This window comes from Chelonia mydas, chromosome 7 (assembly GCF_015237465.2).
Source record: "Chelonia mydas isolate rCheMyd1 chromosome 7, rCheMyd1.pri.v2, whole genome shotgun sequence".
NCBI classification, from domain to species: Eukaryota; Metazoa; Chordata; order Testudines; family Cheloniidae; genus Chelonia; species Chelonia mydas.
The window spans coordinates 31,554,138-31,572,281 of record NC_057853.1 but is presented as its reverse complement, the minus strand read 5'-3'; the positions used below and the strand labels follow the sequence as shown (position 1 = coordinate 31,572,281).

The 18,144-nt window shown below is 54.6% G+C and overlaps 2 protein-coding genes across 3 annotated transcripts; both read left to right on the top strand.

The window, feature by feature from the left end:
• Positions 1-1,161: 1,161 nt before the first annotated feature.
• On the top strand, positions 1,162-4,708 carry ARL2 (ADP ribosylation factor like GTPase 2). The gene is made up of 5 exons (XM_007070350.4): positions 1,162-1,386; positions 2,024-2,134; positions 2,912-3,074; positions 3,591-3,671; positions 4,042-4,708. The coding sequence occupies exons 1-5, from the start codon at positions 1,208-1,210 to the stop codon at positions 4,174-4,176; spliced, it is 669 nt and encodes a 222-aa protein (XP_007070412.3). The 5' UTR covers positions 1,162-1,207; the 3' UTR covers positions 4,177-4,708.
• Positions 4,709-6,896: 2,188 nt separating this feature from the next.
• On the top strand, positions 6,897-18,043 carry SNX15 (sorting nexin 15). 2 transcript variants are annotated; one of them, XM_027832487.3, is made up of 8 exons: positions 6,897-7,247; positions 7,886-7,921; positions 8,424-8,544; positions 9,491-9,606; positions 10,387-10,648; positions 12,784-12,930; positions 13,209-13,487; positions 15,662-18,043. In XM_027832487.3, exons 1-8 carry the CDS (start codon positions 7,149-7,151, stop codon positions 15,766-15,768), a joined length of 1,167 nt encoding a protein of 388 aa, XP_027688288.2. In that variant the 5' UTR covers positions 6,897-7,148; the 3' UTR covers positions 15,769-18,043. The 2 variants fall into 2 exon arrangements, with proteins under 2 accessions (XP_027688288.2, XP_043406424.1); XM_043550489.1 differs by lacking the exon at positions 6,897-7,247 and adding an exon at positions 7,292-7,439.
• The last annotated feature ends 101 nt before the right edge of the window (positions 18,044-18,144 follow it).

The following is an 18,144-nucleotide window of genomic DNA, read 5'->3' as shown; positions in this document are numbered from 1 at the left end:
TACCTGGTTGTGCTGCAGCACCTCCTTCCAGCCGAGGGACGCAGAGGCATTTGTACACCTTTCATAGCACCAGCTAGGTGCTCTGCAGCTGTTGCAGCACCCTCTCCTTTCAGTAAAGGTAGACAGTGAGATGTGTAAACTAAAAAGAAAAGGAGGACTTGTGGCACCTTAGAGACTAACAAATTTATTAGAGCATCAGCTTTCATGAGCTACAGCTCACTTCATCGGATGCATCCAGTGAAGTGAGCTGTAGCTCACGAAAGCTGATGCTCTAATAAATTTGTTAGTCTCTAAGGTGCCACAAGTCCTCCTTTTCTTTTTACGGATACAGACTAACACGGCTACTACTCTGAAATGTGTAAACATAGTATATCATCTACCAGCTATGCAAGTGATGGGTGCTTTGCAGAATAAGCACCCCCACAAAGGTCCTAGCCCCCAATCTAGTGCACACAGGAGCTCTGAGCTGTGGTTGGGGAAGGGTGATCCCTTGGGGCTTGGGAGGAGTTAATAGCTGTGAAAGCAGAGATATCATTGCCCTGTCTTAAGGGATCTGGTGTGTGGGAACCCCTGGCCTTGATAAGGGTGGCCTGTTTGCTATTAGCTCTATCACCAACAGCAAAAGATGATTCGGAGACCTGTGATGACACAAACTGGGCGCAGACATGGCCAAGCCACCAGTGCAACTTCCCTTCTGCAGTGGGATTCGTCCCACCAGCAGAGGTGGCAGGAGCCCAGTCGGTGGGGTCAGGGCCAGTAGTAGCCAGCCTGGCTGTTGCGGTGCATTGCTGTTTGGCTGGTCCTCCCACCCCCACCCCATCTAGGGTGGGGTCAGTGACTTACTGCCCCCTCTCATTTTCCCCTGGCTTGGGGGGGCAGCTTGCTTTCCCCTTGGGCTTGGCTGGCACCTGGCTTAGATGGGGTCCCACCCAGCTGTCCCATTTCGGGCTTGCTTTCCCATCACTTGTAAATGAACCCCTTTGAGGGGCTGTAATACCAGTCTCCACCCCCAGGTGACGCTGTGGGCTCCTTTTAAGGATTCTTCCGCGTGACAGTCCACCGCCTCTGTGATTCCGGGGGGTGGGATCTGTAATTTCAGCCCCGTCGCCTAGGTGGCGATGTCGGAAAATCTAGCGTTGTGAGGATCTCTCCTGGCCGCAGGATCCGTCCTCTTTGGTTTTCGGCAAGGGGGCGGAACGTGTAGTGAATGCGCCCAATGGGGATCAGCGTCATGGTGATTGGCGGCGACGGGACCCAATGGGCGCTGGTCCGTGAGAAGCAGGTGCCGGGCGGGGTGGAAGAGGCGTCTGGACTGCTGGTGATGGGGCTGCTGACTATTCTGAAGAAGATGCGACAGAAGGAGCGGGAGCTGCGGCTCCTTATGCTGTATCCTTTTGCAGGAGGAGAGGATGGGCTGTACCAAGCATCGCGGGATAAAGGGGGTTTTTATCTTTTAGATGTGGGAGCTGACGGCTGTACCAAGGAGTTGGGGGGAGGGATGTATCCTGTGGGTCTGGGCTGTACCAACAGTTCTTGTGGGTGTAGCCTGTGGGGCTGGGTTGTACCAAGGGTTAGGGGGAAGGAGGTGTATCTTGTGGGTCTGGGATCTGGGCTCTACCAAGTGTCCTGGAGGGGTGCTGTATTTTGTGGATTTAGGGATGAGGTGTACCAACTCTCCTGGGGGGCTGTATCCAGTGAATTGAGGGGTTGTACCAAGTGCTGTGAGGGGGTGATGGAAGAGGAAGGGGCTGCACTCATCCGAACTGGGAGTTTCCTTTTTATGGGCTAATCCACCATCCAGCTGATCCAGCCGTTGCCACCCCCCCCCCGGTGGCTTTATCAGGGTTGGAAGGGACCTCAGGAGGTCATCTAGTCCAACCCCCTGCTCAAAGCAGGACCAATGCCCAATTTTTGCCCCAGATCCCTAAATGGCCCCCTCAAGGATTGAACTCACAACCCTGGGTTTAACAGGCCAATGCTCAATCCACTGAGCTATCCCATCTCCTTGACCTACCTCCCCCAGTGGCCTGGACAACGCTGGCAAAACAACCATCCTGAAGAAGTTCAATGGGGAGGATATCGACACCATCTCACCCACACTGGGCTTCAACATCAAAACCCTGGAGCACCGGGGGTGAGCACCCAGCGGAGTGCCTAATCCATCCACAGGAGCCCAAACCTGCCCAGCCCATCCATCCCCTGGAGAGGATTGTCCCTCCAAAGTCTGATCCCCCGCCACCTGCAAGGCAGGATTATCCACCCCTCCCCACACTGTAAACCCTCAGTCTCTGATCAACCCTAGTTTCAAGCCCCCTTAGCCATACGTGGTAGCATTGTGGAAAAGGATCTTAGGGTTTCAATGGATCACAAATTGAATATCATGGTCTAGGTTTTCTTGGTCCTGTCACAGTGCAGGGGGCTGGACTTGATGACTTCTCAAGATCCTTTCCAGCCCTACATTTATGTGATTCTGTAGTGCACCCTTGGAGAGCTGATTCCCCTGCCTAATAGATCTCAACATCCCTGGTCTCCAGCTGGTTTTGTCTTCTTTACTGTAAGTTCTGTACAGATCCCTCACCGAATTCCCCTAACAGTTCCTGCTCCCCCTTGAGCTTAACTCCCTTCAGATCATGTGGGTGGTTTTTCTGCCCTCACAGGCTTCACTTAACCAAAGCAAGATGAGGCTTTATTGACAGATCCCCTGCACCCCCCTCCCCCCCAGCTCAGCCCCTTGCTCACTTTCTGTTGCTCTTAAGGAATTTGGAGCCAAGAAAGTTTGGTCTCCCCAGAGCCAGATGCAGAGGCAACATCCCCTCCTTGCTCCAGGATGCCTGTTCCCCATTGCATGCTGGGATGTTGCTTGGCTGCCCCTTTACCTCCACAATCTGTGTCTTTTTCTACTGCTCCTCAGGTTCAAGCTGAACATTTGGGATGTGGGCGGACAGACATCCCTGCGCTCCTACTGGCGCAACTACTTTGAGAGCACTGACGGTCTCATCTGGGTGGTGGACAGCGCTGACCAGCAGCGCCTGCAAGTCTGCAAGCAGGAGTTGCAGAGCCTCCTGGTGGAAGAGGTGGGAAGTGCATCTGTCTGGGGGGAAGGGAGGATCTATATTTGGGAGTGGGGGGCTGTACCAATTTGTCTTGGAGGGGATGGGGGGGTGTATCCTGTGGGAAAAGTTATATGTATGGGATGGGTTATATCAAGTGTTTTGGGAGAGGGGGGTGTATCTTTTGGGCATGAGGGAGTGGGCTGTACAAAGTATCCTTTGGGGGGCTGTATCCTGTGGGTCGGTGGGACAACTTCTGACTGAACTAGGCTGGACGTAGCTGGGATTTGGGTTCGGGTCCCTGAGGTGCCTGGTTTGGTATTGGCCTGCTGGAGGCAGCACCTGCCTCTGCTGCAGAGAGGACCCCAGTCTCCCTGCTGCCAGGTCCCTCAGGACTGAGAAACAGCCCCCTGTCTGGGCCAGAGGAGGAGGAGGTAGGCCTGGCTGCTGACTGGGTGGGAGGGTGCTTGAAGGACTAACAGGAATGGGGGACCAAGACAACAGGACCATGCAGCTCACCCTTTGATTCCTTCCCCACAGCGCCTGGCTGGAGCCACCCTGCTCATCTTCGCCAACAAACAGGACCTGCCGGGAGCACTGTCCTCCAATGCCATCCGTGAGGTGAGAGCCACTGGCCTGAAGCAAACCAGGGATATTGACTGAGGGGAGTGGGGTCTGTTGGTTGGAGGACGGGGGTCAGAGTCTGGGAGTCAACTCTTCTGTTCCCAGCTCTGGAAGGGGAGTGGGGTAGAAGAGTTACACCAGATGAATGGCAGCCAGGACTCCTGACTTGTCTCCAGTTTATCACTGACTCACTGTATGATCTTTTCCCTCTCCGTGCCTCAGTTTTACCAGGTTGCGAGTAAGGGGCTAATCCTTCCCTCCCCAGGACAGGGACAGGAGGGTGTGCTAGTGCTGGGAGATGTGGGCTGAAGACAAGTTTGGTCTCAGCACACTCAGGTAACTCAGCGTCGTCTTGTCTTCCCTTAAGGCCTTGGAACTAGACAGCATCAAAAGCCACCACTGGTGCATCCAGGCCTGCAGTGCCTTCACTGGGGAGAACCTGCTGACGGGGATCGACTGGCTCCTGGATGATATTTCCAGCCGGATCTTCACTGCGGACTGACCATGCCCCAGACCTGGCCCCCTCCTTTGTGGGGGGCTGCAAGAGTGGGGGTGGGGCTGCATCCAAGCTTTGAACAGAGTTCCCAGGACCATGTGGCTGTTGTTTCCATGGACCCTCCCATCATGCTTTCCTCCAACAGTCAGTCATCGGGACAGCAACTCTCCTTGGACTCGGCCTAGATCCCAGCTGCCCCCTGGATTGACGCATGGCTTAGTGCCCCTGGCCCGGGTCTTGTGCATGTGTTTCAGGGTTTGAACCTCTAATGCTGGCAATCAATTGGACCGAAATGATGGGGGAAGCAGAGGGACCAAGCCATTTATGGGGGGGGGGGCGGGGCGTAACTGAGACCCCATCACTAGAGCACAAGGCCTGTTGAACTGTGTGCATGAGTGGGACTGGCAGAGAGGGACTCTTTCCCACCTCACCCCCAAAAAAAGAAAGAAAACAACCCACCTCTGTATAAAACATTCACTCACATTTTTCATCTCCTGTGCTAATAAAATCAGTGGCCTGTGTCCTGGCTGTGCCTGGAGTCCTTGAGCCTGCGTGGGTTGCCTTGTGGTTTTGGTTTATTGTGCCAGCTTCCCCTGAGAGATGGACTACCCATAGGGGTGGCTCCAGATGCCCAGCTACAGCATCTGTTTTTCACATGGGCTTAGTGATGCTGGTATATTTTTTTCCAGCCTCAGCTGAGTTGCAGGCGGGGGGGTGTCTGCAAGGATCTCCCTCACCCTCTATCCTGAACCCCCTGTGGTTTTATTAAGGAAAAGTTAGCACATGTGACTCCATTTTGGTTTGGGACCCACCATTGTTTAAATGCCAGCACATCATACACCAGGAGGAGTAATCCTTAGATACTGAATACCTGTGAAAATCCTCCTCCTTGTCTCCAGCCTGCCTTGATTCCCAGTATCTGGTTTTTGTCAGTCTCTAACTCCCTGTCTCTTGGCCTTGATGTGAGGCCTCCCATCCTGATAATAAAAGTTACTGATGCATGGTTTTAGGACCATGCTGTGTAATTAACATACTGGTATAGCATGAGGAATGCACCAAGCAGGGATAGGTGGTAGATAAGACAAGGGTTTGTTTATTGGCTAAGGTTTCTGATGCACGAGGGCAACATGCTTTGCTAAAAGGTATATAACCTTTGTATAATTTGCATTCAGGGTCCCCTCCTGGCTAGCAGGGGGGCACCACGCTCGAGCGTAATAAACTTAGTGTCTTTTGGGAACTCTGCAGTTGTGGACTTTATTTCTGTGCCTCAGCCTAGATTCGAACTGTGCATGACCTATCAGGTATTATTCGCAGCATTGGTGTGCGTGTCCTATCAGGTATAATTCGCAGCACTTGTGTGCGTGTCCTACAAGGTGTAATTCGTAGCACTTGTGTGCGTGTCCTACCAGGTATAATTCGCAGCAGTTGTGTGCGTGTCCTACAAGGTGTAATTCGTAACAGTTTTAAGCAGAGAGAGATTCACTTCCTGTTCTTAACTGTTACTATGAGCTGTTAAACAGCCCCCTCTGTCCCAGTCAGTGGTGGCTGGATCTCAGAGCCAAGCAAGGAGTCACTGAATAAACAGCCCCTGCTCCCCACCTCAGAGGGGGCTACATCTCAGCACTGGGTGAGGGATCCCTGTAAAAACAGCTCTTGTGCCCCACCCCAGAGGCAGCTGCATTTTAGTGATTGAGAAAGTTAATCTTTGTCAAATACAGTTTAATAATTCACCTCTTTCCAGTGCATTTAATCTCATCTTGCTCTGCAAACTCTCCACTCACCCTCTTTGTGCTGCAGCAACCTCTGGGATGGAGAAGGGATAGCAGAGCCATGAGAGGTGCTGTTTTGGCCAAGGTCCCTCAGGCAGTGGGAACACCTGGGCTGCTGCAGACATACCCTCTGGTCAGCTGTGTCCATACAGCAATAGCAAGACCTCGACTTTAAGGATGTACCTCAAAGCTGCCCCCCAACGTTGAACTGTGGGGCTTGAGCAGCCTGGTTGAGGTTGGAATGGGATATGAGGATTGAGGTTCCAGGGAGCATCAAGTTTTCAAACCTTATTCCCAGCTTTTTGCCCTGCTTGTAAAGTGCATCAGCGTTAGAAGGGTGACACCGTTTTTCTCCCCACTTTCTATTTACCTGCCCTAGCCCTACCCTGTTACCTTCCACTTTCTATCCTTTAACATTACACCCTTTATACCTTACCCTGTAACCCAGTGGCTCTCAACCTTTCCAGACAACGTTGCCCCTTTCAGGAGTCTGATTTGTCTTACGTACCCCAAGTTTTGTTTCACTTAAAAACTACTTACTTACAAAATCAGACAAAAATACAAAAGTGTCCCAGCACACTGTTACTGAGAAATTGTTCACTCTCTCATTTGTACCAAATAATTCTAAATTAAATCAATTGGAATATAAAGATTGTAGTTACATTTCAGTGTATAGTATATAGAGCAGTATAAATAAATCGTTGTATGAAATTTTAGCTTATACTGACTCTGCTAGTGCTTTTTGTGTAGCCTGTTGTAAAACTAGGCAAATAACTAGACGAATTGATGTACCCTCAGGAAGACTTTGGTGTACGCCCAGGGCTATGTGTACCCCTGGTTCAGAACCAGTGCTGTCCCAATTACCCCTTTGCCCCTGCCAGTCTTCCTCTCTGTATTCCTTTCCCCATTCCAAGCTCAACTCCCCGCTTACCCTGCCTGTAACACTTTCCAGAAGAGCCCTTGACTCTTCAGCTCGCCTGCAGCCTTGCACTTTACACACGCTCCCTGGGCTGGGGCGGGGACAGGAGGTCCAGCCGCGTGTGCGTAGTATGGGCGGGGAGATGCCTACATCGCTTGCGCATGCGTAGTGGCTGTTCGGCAAATCCACGCTCCCTGGCGGCAGTCACAGCAGCTGGGCGGCTGGCTGCCGATGTGGGGGAGGGCGGGCTCAGTATTTAAAGGGGCCGCCGCCCCAATGGGAAGAGGGTGATGGCCTGCAGGGTGAAGGATGAGTACCAGCGGCATTACACGGTCACGGAGCCGAGGAGCCACCCCAAGGGCTACACCGAATATAAAGTGACAGCCAAGGTGAGGGGCAGCTCCTGGGACCCTCCCCAGGGGGCTGCGCGTGATCCCTTTAAGGTGAAGGGCCCTTCCTGCTGGGCAGCAGGGGCTGCTGATACCCCCATGAGAGGGGATACCTCGCTTGGCCTCCGTGGGGCGAGACTTGTCCCTGGTACTTTTCAGGGGGAAGGACACTGTGCGTAGCTGCTTTAAGAGGTGGGGAGCTGCTTGTGGGCCCTGTCAGGTCTCCGTTTTGGGGTGTCGAACCGTGTCGTGGTTGTGGCCCCTTTAAGAGGGAAGCTTCCTGCAGGGGGAGCCTTGTGTCCCTGGGTCCCAGGAGACCCGCACCTGGGACGGTGTCGTGGCCAGCCCCTGCCACAGCTCTCCACACCTCAGGGGCGTCCCAGGTGGGAGGCCCTCCATAAGCCCCAGGCACTGTGGATATTGCAGGTCAAAGGCATGTCCCACATTGCCCATGTCCCAGGGACGCCCTGGGGATGCCCCAGGGGGGTGACCCCTGCCACACCGCACGCCGTGGCTGTCACATTTCCCACATCCTTGGCTGATGGCCCCGCCCTGCTGGTCCCTTCATTAACCCCAATCCTCCCCATCTCCTCCTCATGGCTCGGAAGTTACTGACTCGTTGTCTCTTTCCTCCTTAGTTTGTTTCGAAGACGAAACCGGAGGATGTCAAGGAGGTGACTCTTTTAAACCCATCTGCTCATGCAGGGGAGGGGTGCCAAGAAAGGGTGGGAAGGAATCCATATCCATCCATCCGTGTCCTCAAAGAGAGGGAGCAAAGAATTCGGGGGGGGGGGGTCTCTACTCCAGGTTAGTCCACATGCACGGCTGCTCAGCAGTGGTGGGCAAAGTCCCAAAATTTGAGGTCTGGTGGAGCTGAGTTTTGGAGATGGTTTTGTCTTGGGGTTTTGAGTCCTATGGCAAAGGTTGTGGGGCAGGGGCAGAGTGGCTGAGGTCTGGGGTGAAATTCAGGAGGGCTTTAGGGAACAGAAATCCAGGAGTTTGACATCAAAGTTCAGCCTGGAAGGAGCTGGGTCCATAGGTTTGGATTTGGGGGTTTGAGTTGAAGGGTTGCAGTTTGGGGAATATGGGAAGGGTCCCTGGGACTGTGGGAGCTGCAGGGTTAGAGCACATCTGTGGCTAGTTAACTGGGGCACCTGGGGGGCTTGTGTCTTTCAGATCACGGTCTGGAAACGGTACAGTGACTTCAAGAAGCTGCATGGGGACCTGTCCTACATCCACCGCAACCTCTTCCGGCGCATGGAGGAGTTCCCCGCCTTCCCCAAAGCCCAGGTCTTCGGTAAGGGGCTTCCCAAGGGGCAGGGGACTCAGCAGCCCCTGGAGCCTGATTCATCTGGGTGCCCGCAGAGCAGGGGCAGTGGCAGAGAGAGCTCCCCCCCACACGCAGATGCACTCCGCTCTCCCCATCCTTCCACCTTTTTCCCCCCCACCACAGCTCTCTCTCCCATGCCCAACTCCTCCTATCCTCACAGCACAGCCCCCTACCCCATGTAGCTCCTGCATCCTCCCACACAGCTTCGTCCTCCCCACAGTGCTCCATGACATCCTATAACATCTGCCCACACACCCAGCTCTTTTCAAACAGCCCCCTTCCTCCTCTTCCCCCAACAGCTCTGTCCCATCCCCCCACCAACACCCTGCAACTTCCCATAGGTCCCCACACAGACTCAGAGCTCCCTTACTTCCCCTCCCACATACCCAGACCCCACCCTGCCATCCACACATCCCACCTCCCATTGCCCCAGGCACAACAGCCTGAGTCCCCAGTGCACCCCTAGAGACTGCTGGTGTGGGGCGCTTGGACCTACCCTCCAAGTCACTTCACAACCAGATCACCAAACGGGCCTCAGATGGGAATGACCTAATTCACTAGGGACCTGGGACTGGATCAGAGCTGGTGCACCTTAGCAGGAAAAGATCCCATAGCCCATTCCCTGCCACCCTGAACCAGCCAGTCCCCTGCCCTGGGGACAGACTGGAGCTGGTGTCCCCAAAGGGGGAAAGGTCATGCCAGGGCATGCTGCAGGGGGGCTCACACCAAATTCCCAGAACAGAGGCACACAGTGGATCATACCATCTGAAGTGAATTGAGGTGGGATGCCCACCAGACAGTGGCAGGGGTGGGCGGGCTGGAATGTACCACAGGTCTAGAGGTGGAGTGGATGGTCTGTCTGGGGAGGGAGTTGTGCTGCAGGACCTATGCTAATAGGAGCTCTCTCCTGCAGGCCGCTTTGAGCCTGAGGTGATTGAGGAGCGCAGGAAAGCAGCTGAGGCCATGCTGAGGTTCACGGTGCACATTCCTGCACTGAACAACAGCCCCCAGCTCAAGGAGTTCTTCAGGGTACGTGGGGTAGGGCTGGGCTGAGGGACCGAGTGGTCCGAGTCCATTGCTGATGCATTAAGCTGCTCACATGCATGGAAGTACCAACGGCCCACCCAGTTGCTCTACACCTCCCATGAAAAGCTTGGGCTGAGGAGATTCTCCCCATCCCAGTGTACAGCAGAGACTCCTCTGAAAGATGATAGTCAGGACTGAGTGGGTCTAGTACACTGGTTCTCAAACTTTTGTACTGGGGACCTCTTTCACATAGCAAGCCTCTGAGTGTGACCCCCCCCTCCCATATAAATTAAAAACACACTTTTTTATTTATTTAACACCATTATAAATGCTGGAGGCAAAGCGGGGTTTGGGGTGGAGGCTGACAGCTCATGACCCCCCCCCCCATGTAATAACCCTGTGACCCCCTGAGGGGTCCCGACCCCCAGTTTGAGAACCCCTGGTCTAGCGGGTTAGAACAGTGGGAGCTGGGAGTCAGGATTCCCGGGTTCTATTCCCAGCTCTGGGAGGGATGTGGGATCTGGTGGGTTATGGGGTGGGGCTGGTATCTGGGCGCCTGGGTTCCCTTCCCAGTTCTGCCACTGACCTGCTATGTGGTTCTGGGCAGGTCACTTCCCCCATTTGTGCCCATCTTCCCCACTGTGCGTGTCAAAACGTCCTGGGAAGCATCATTGCGCTGCTCCATTGGCAGCAGACAGGGCTAATACCCCATCCCTGCCCCCATGGCCAGACTAGCACTCTAGTCCCTGGCTGCCCCTTTACCATGCTGCTTCCTTCCTCCAGGGAGGGGAGGTAAAGAGGCCCCTGGAGGCCTGTGACCTACGCATCCTGCCACCCCCTCTGATCCCAGTGCCACAGGAGGGCACAGATGCCGGGGATGATGCTCGGAGATCTGTGGCAGAACTGGGACTGCAGAGCCTGGAGCCTGAGGGGGAGCCAGAACCACACCGAAGGGAGCAGACGGAACCACAGAGCCCAGTGCCCCGGGGAGCTGTGGGCGTAGCAGGGGAGGAGCATAACAGGGGGGACGAAGGAGAGGAGACAGGTACGAGATTCTTGCTATTGGTTTTGTGGGTTACAGCAGGGCGACTGGGTTCTATCCCCAGCTCTGGGAGCAGGGGAGTCTGACCGAGTGACAAGAGCTGGGTTTTCTGGGTTCAGTCTCAGGCCCTGCCACAGACTCGTGGTGTGACCTTGGACAAATTGCTTCCCCTGTCTGTGCTGCTCTTTCTCAGTCTGCAAAATGGGGATAGTTATATTGACCAGCCTCTCAGCAGGGCTGCAAAGGGTTAATTAATTGCTATGGGCAAAGTTCTTGACTTCCGCAGCGGAAAGGCACAACAGAGGGGCAAAAATATTATTGTGCCATTAAATGTTGTGTTGGTGATTTGTGACGTTCAGGAACCTTTTTCCCATTTAAACCTGACCCTGGCTAACCAAACAGACCAACCTTGTGCTTGCGGCAGGGGGAGCAGGAAGGGAAACTTGCCAGCTGCGTTTCAGAGCAGAGATTTAAGCAACTCTTATTTATATTGTGGGAGCATGAAGGGACCCCATTATGGGGTGCACCTTAGCAGGAGTATTAAGGTTTGGTCCTGGAGGACCCCTCCATATTAGAGCCCCATTATGATGCGCACATTCTCACCAGTATTGTGGTGGCACCTACAGGCTCCAGCTGAGCTCAGGGCTCCTTGTGTTACATGGTCCCAGCCCAGAAGAGCTCACGCTCTAAATAGACAAAGGGTGGGAAACAGAGGCACAGAGAGGTGAAGGGACTTGTAGAAGGTCACCCAGCAGGTCGATGGCAGAGCTGGGAATAGACCTCAGGAGTCCTGAGGCCCAGCCTTGTTCCCTAGCTATTGGCCCATGCTGCATCTCCGTATATGTGAAACTGACCAGCCCAGTGATCAGCTGTCTCAAGTGCAATTGCTAAGAGCCACTCCCTAGTAGGGAGGCTGCGATTGGGAATTAGGTCCCCAACTCCCAGAGGATTTTGGCATTTAACACCTTTTACAAATCGCAGCCTTGATCTCCGTGAAGGACTTTGCCCTTGCCAAGGGCTTGGCGTCCAAAGGCACTGACTATCCATGGCTCTGATTGGGGCAGCAGGTGCTTCAGAATCTTAGGCCTCCTCTTCTCTTCAGGCCGGGGAGCAGGGTTAGGGGACAATGCACCATGAGCACATGACATTCAGCTGATTCAGGGGGGGACGGGGGATGATGCATCATGTGGTTCGTAGGTTGGGGAGTGAGGGAGGATTCCGCTGCTACAGCAAGCGAGTCAGGAGCGGGGAACAAAGAGCTGTAGTCACAGCCCAGCACCAGGGAGGGACTGGACAAGAGGCAGCTCAGGGGCCTGAGCCTATAATGAAAGGCATCACTTTCGCCAGTGAAGATTGTTGGATCCCAGGCTCTATCCTGCCTCGGGCAGAGGCTCTTCAGCTGGCCCAGCCTAGACGCACTTAGCAGCACTATTCATGTGATGGTGGTACCTAGAGGCTCCATTATGGTGGAATACAGTAGAGTACAGAACACAGAGGCCCTGACCAAGATTGGGACCCCACTATGAGGTACACAGTCGTAGTAGAATAGCATCTAGAGACCCCAGCTGTGATCTGGGCCCCATTATGGGTGTGCATTATTAGTAATATTATGGTAACATGTACAGGCCCCATCCAATATTGGGGGCCTTATTATAGTGTGTGTATTATGGTCCCAGCCAGAGGCTCCAGCTGAGATCAGGGCCTCATTATGTTGTGTATTAGTAGCATTACAGTAGCATCTAGAAACCAGCTGAGATTTGCCCCCCATTATAGCATGCACATTATTAGTCGTAATATCGTAGTGCCCATAGGCCCCATTATGGTGTGTGCTTTATTATTAATCATACAGTAGCATCTAGAGGCCCCAGCCCAAGCCTGTGGTCCCATTGTGGTGGGTGCATTAGTAGTAGTATTACAGTAGCACCTACAAACCCAGCGAGAGACTGTCCCTTCCCCAAAGAGTTCACAGACAAACGGTGATTCTCCCGGTTGTACAGATGGGGAAACTGAGGCCTTGAGCACCAGACCCTCAGCTGATGGTGAGGCTGCTCCCTGGGCAGGTAGGCAGGCTGGCTTCTCAGGGTGGGGTTCAATTCAGACACCCACACTTTCTCCTGTGCTTCTTGCCTGGCTCTCAGGGGACCCTGCACTGGCTGCTAAATCAGAGGAGGACCTGGACCTGCTCTTTGCCTCGGTGGGGGAGGAGGAGAAGGAGAGCGGGTCGCCTCTCCGCGGCCCCCTGTCTGACCAGGACTTGGCCCTCTTTGACCCATTCATCAAGGAAGGTAGGAGGGGGTTAGATGGGTCTGGGTCATCTCTAGGGGATGCCAGCTCTGATCCAGGCCCAGGATGGCTGGCTCAGGGGAGTGGGACATGGAGGCTTTCTCCTCTGGGAGCTGGGCGGGCTCAGGCCACTTGGAGGATGTGGGGGTGGGAAGCTTGCCTGGTGCTCCCCATAGTGGGAGGGGGGGAATGGAGGGTTTCAGTCTCATGAAGGAAGCAGGCAGGGGGTCCCTGCTACCTTTTAATATGCCTCCCCCCCACACACACTTTGTGCTTTCAGAGCAATGCTCAGCCAGCCTTTCCCAGGGGGCCACGTTGGCCGTGGGATCAGAGCTGCTCCCCGGCCAGGACATTGAGCTGGCGGCTGATGCCCTGTGGGACCTGCAGATCTCTCAGCCTGCGGAGCAGGAGGCAATACAGGGACTGGACCCTGGAGGGTACCTGGCAGTGGCCACTGAGGAGATCACGCTGGCCTTGAAGCGAGAAGCAGCCAAAGACTACGCAGGCGCCCTCTGTGGCTACCGCAATGGGGTGGACATCCTGCTGAAGGGGGTGCAAGGTACTTGAAGGGATGGGGGAACCATTTGGTCTGACCTCATTGATAAACCAGTACCCTCCTTAGCATAGAGGGGAAAGTGACATCCCCCACCAGGCATGGCATGGAGTCTGCAGCACAGCCAGAGCAAAATGCAGGAGTCCTGGCTCCCTGCCCCTTGCTTTAACCACTGGACTCCACTCCTCTCCCAGAGCCTGGCATCGAACCCAGGAGTTCTGACTCCCAGCTCCCAACCCTACTCTCCCAGATATGTCTGTGTGTCACGGCAGCTATTAACCCCCTGCCCATTAGTGTCTGCGTTTGGAACCCTCCCTCCCATCAGCGGTATCGCACCTCCATCGATTTCCGCCCCCACAGAGCAGAGTCACAGGCCTTGATTCCATCAGGCCGCGCTTGGTCCCCTCTCTATGGGGGGCTGGGAGGATCCTAAATCACCCCAAGCAGGGACTTGGGGCAGCTCTCACAAGCTGAGGTGGAACAACCCTCCGCACGTCACAGCGGAAAACCAACAGCCAACCCGCTCACCCACAGGGACATGAGGGGATGAGAGTCAATCCAGGGATTGGCCTGGGCCAGCGCTGTTATTACTGGAACATTGCACCCTTCGTGGCGTAGGTAGGCAAGCTGTATAGCCAGCGGCCCCGCCCCATTGCTGGCCAGCCCCTCGTTTGCCCCAGCTGTGTCCAGCCCCCTGCCCAGACAGGGCCTTCGACCCTTACCACCCTTCACACCCAGCCAGCCCCTCCACCCCCAGCTGGACCCCTCACCATCTGATCCTCCATTAGCACTTAAGAAGTTGGATAACACACAGAGCTTGGCCTGCCTGAGCAGCAAAGTATATGGCCCCCTGGTGAGCTGCTGCCTGTGATATGTGCAGACAGCAGCAGAGGGCGCCAGTGAGCCTCTCCTGCAGCACCAAGTGAACCGATTTCTAGTGGAAATCGGGATTTGCTCCTTGTCCCTAGAGCTGCAGGCTGCCGGCACCTTGACCATTCCCAGAGATTCTGGAAGTGGTTGGAGGCAGTTTTCATAAGTTTCCACATTCCAGCCAGGCAAACAGAAAGGCCCTGGAGTTCAGGGTGGGCCTCCCTTCTCCTGAGCAGTAACCACGAGAGAGGCTGCACCTGGCCACCCCAGTCCTGGAGCGGGACCCTGGTGTGCTAGGTGCTGTACAAACATGGAACAGCCCGTCCCTGCCACAAAGAGCTTCCCAGCTGCAGCTGGGTATTGCCAATGAGCCAGCCACCCTCAGCCTGCTGTCAGGAGGGAGGAAGAGCCACCCAACATTAAGGTTACCCAGGGTGTGAGATTGATCCTATGTCCCTTTGCCAGGGCTGCCCCCTCCTCTCGGTCTTAAGCACAGATTTTGCTGTGGCTCTTTGACCATCTTTGCCCGTCCCTGATTCTTGGGGGGGCCTTTTATTTCCATGGGAGGGTTGCAAATTATCTCAGGCTACCTAACAGCAGTGTGGATCCTCCCACGTTTAGTCTGGACTGTTGTGGCCAAACAGGCCAGCGTAGAGAACAAACCCACAGCTGCTTTCTCGAAATTTCACCGAGATTGGAGGTGTGGGTCTTGGTCCTGAAGTCCCTGATCCTCAGCCCAGATTATGCACCCAGTCCATTGGGAACAGCTGGCAGCATGCTAAGACAATGTCTCCTGCGGAGTTAACTCTAGGATTGCATGCAGATTGTTAGCCTCATCTCAGCTGATGTGTCTGCCCCACTCTTGGGAGCTGCTAAGATTTTTTTTGGGGGGGGGGCATCCCATAGTTCTTATTGCCACAGTGAGCTGAGTGGCTCTCATCCTTTTCTAGTGAATTGGGGGAGAACCTGTCTGTCCTTTGCAGGCACATGGACAGGGAGGAATTGGGGGAAGGCACTGAAGGATTAGCTGCCCTCGAGCAGCACTAGCTTGCAGTCACCCTGCACTGTTGTCGTGCTAGCAGCTGGCGAGATTCACTCCCTGGAGTTTTAGCCTAAACCCCCTCCGGGGCTGGCCAGCCTGAGTTCAAACCACCTCCGCACTTGCATTAATTCTGCAGCTGAAGACAAGCCCTCAGTGTCATACATTTCACTGCAGGGAGGAGTGGGCTAGCACCATAGCTCAGTGCAGGGAGCCAGCTTGTTGCTTACGGTCATGGGCACATCTGTGCGTTTCCCCTCTCCTTGCCCAGGAGACCCCGATCCTGCTCGCCGGGAAGCAGTGAAAAAGAAGACAGCCGAGTATCTACATCGGGCCGAAGAGCTGGTCCAGCTGCATCTGACCCATCTCCAGCCATGAGCCAGGATCTAAGTCCCCTCCCTGCCAGCAGGACATGGGGCTGAGCTGAGATCTAAACCCCAAGCTGCCTTTCCAAAGAGATCTAGGGCCAACGCCTTCTCATGCTGGTGACTTAGCTATGGCCTTTCCCTCGTGTCCCCCCCCCCCCCCGCCCCCTCCCCCCCCCCGCCGGGCTCAGAAGCAGGACTACAGGTCCTGGCTAGAAACACACCACTCACACAGCCTCCATGGTTTGCTTTAACACAGGGCTGTATGGTGAAGGGGGGAAATCTCTCTCTGCACTACTAAAGATGTTTGTGTCTACAGCACTTCTCCAGACAGTGGGTGATTCTTCTGCCACCTTGGCTTGTGCTTTGAATAGTCATTGGGCAGGAAGTTCCAGCTCTTTCCAAAGATGAACAAGCCCTGGAGCCCCCACAACCACAGAGGGAGAGGTCAGCACCCCCACTTTGCAGAAATTGAGGCACAGAGACATGACTTGCCCAAAGTCATATAGGAAACTGGTGGCAAAGCTGGGAATAGAATCCAGCAGTCCCTCTTGTTCTAGTTTTCTAGACCTCACTCCCATCCCAGAGCATAGAATAGAAGCCAGGGGGCCTGACTCCCAATTCCCCCTCCCCTCTCAGAGCTGGGCATAGACCATAGGAGTCCTGGGACTTGAACATGGGAATGTAATGGTCAAAGGGCTCGGATTCTCCCACATAAGCTGAGCAAGGCTCTTCCCTCAGACATCAGCAGGTCTTTTATCCTCGGTGTTGCATCCACTAGTGGGTGACAAGGCCAACACACTAAAGGGATGGAGGAACCTATAGCAGGAAGGGAGGAGAGGAGAATGGAATACAGAGGAACTCCTGTGGCCCTCCTTTCTTGCTGCACGTGGGCATGACCTGCACCACCTGTCCTCCCCCATTCACTTGGCTGCATGGGGTGACTGGTGTGAAAGCTTGAAGTGGGACTGCTGCTGACTCATTCTCACAGCAGCACTCGAGCCCTCAGAGGGCTATTGACGGAGCCCAGGATGTGGCCAGGGCTCCGTCCTTAGCAGGGGGCCCTGCATCCATCCTGTGGGGCTGGGACCCTCTCATCTTCCCCCTGAAAGCAGGGTCAGGATTTAACCCTCAAGCTTTCCCCTAGAGGCACAATCGGACAGGGCAGTGATTGCAAGAGACCCTGCAACAACAACGACCCAGCATCTATAACCACAAGGCTTGCAGGCCATTCTGTAGCAGGCTTCTGCCAATAACAAACCGGTGTGGACATGAGGCTGCTTGGGTAACGGGGACTAGCGGAGAAGGGCTAACGCTGTGTAGCTTGTATCAGCCAAGCGCATTGCATACATCAGGGACTCTTTGCCCTCCGTTTTCCCCACAACTCTCTGGGCACCGCCCTCCCAAAGGTGCCAGGGCTGCAAGGCACCTCCCTGCCACCTGCCCTTCGCCTGAGGGGGTCTTGTCTGTGCCTGCTGTGGAGCAGCCCCCTGCCTCTGGCAACACAAGCCCAGCCTCCCACTCTCTACAGCTCAGCCCCAGGTGCACACTGACCCCCAGCTCCTCCACCTGTCGCCCTGGAGCACCCAGCCCCTGACCCACTGGATGCACTCAGCTTTGTCATGCCCGCAGGAGCAGCACACAGCAACTTCCAAGAGTCAGCTCTGGCTCCCTGCTCCGCTGAACATCCAGCACTTAGCCAGTCAGAGTGAAAACAAACCACCTTTATTAGCAGAGGAGAGACTCAAATGAGGGACAGGAAGAATATTGGAAACCATCTCAGTTACACAGAAAACAAAATAATCACATGCCTAGACTTACTTAACTCACAAGACGTTGCCCCCGTCTCCTGCAGGACAGCTTGCCCCAAGTCCTTTTCCCAGCCTTTTCAGCCAGCATGGCTGAGATCCCCCTTTCATAAGCTCAAGCCCACTGGCAGTCTGTCTTTGCAGATTGTGGGATGCCAGGGCTTCTCGCTGCACCCCCAGAAATACCAGACTAAACCTTTGAGCTTTGCCTGAAAACAGGGTCCTTCCTGCACCCCCCATTTCCCTCTTCCTGTTAATTTCCTTCTGAAGACTGCAGGAGCTCTTCATTGGACTCAGTGCATTGGCAGACTTCTCCTGGGGCACACACAATGGCCCAACCAGGGAAGATAGGTACCTCCCACACAGCTTTGAGTGCCTTGCCTTTAACTACAAGGCCTAGAGAACACAATTTTCAGCATAGCCACAACTCCTCATGTTTTCCATACATCCAGCTCACAATTATTTTGGCAATCAGTGTGAGGCAGGCTTCTAGTAGAGACCTTCCATGACCTTTCTGGTGAACTCTGGGGATCCTTGTACCCTTATGTATCACTGTACCCTCTGCTAGTTGGCATCAAGTG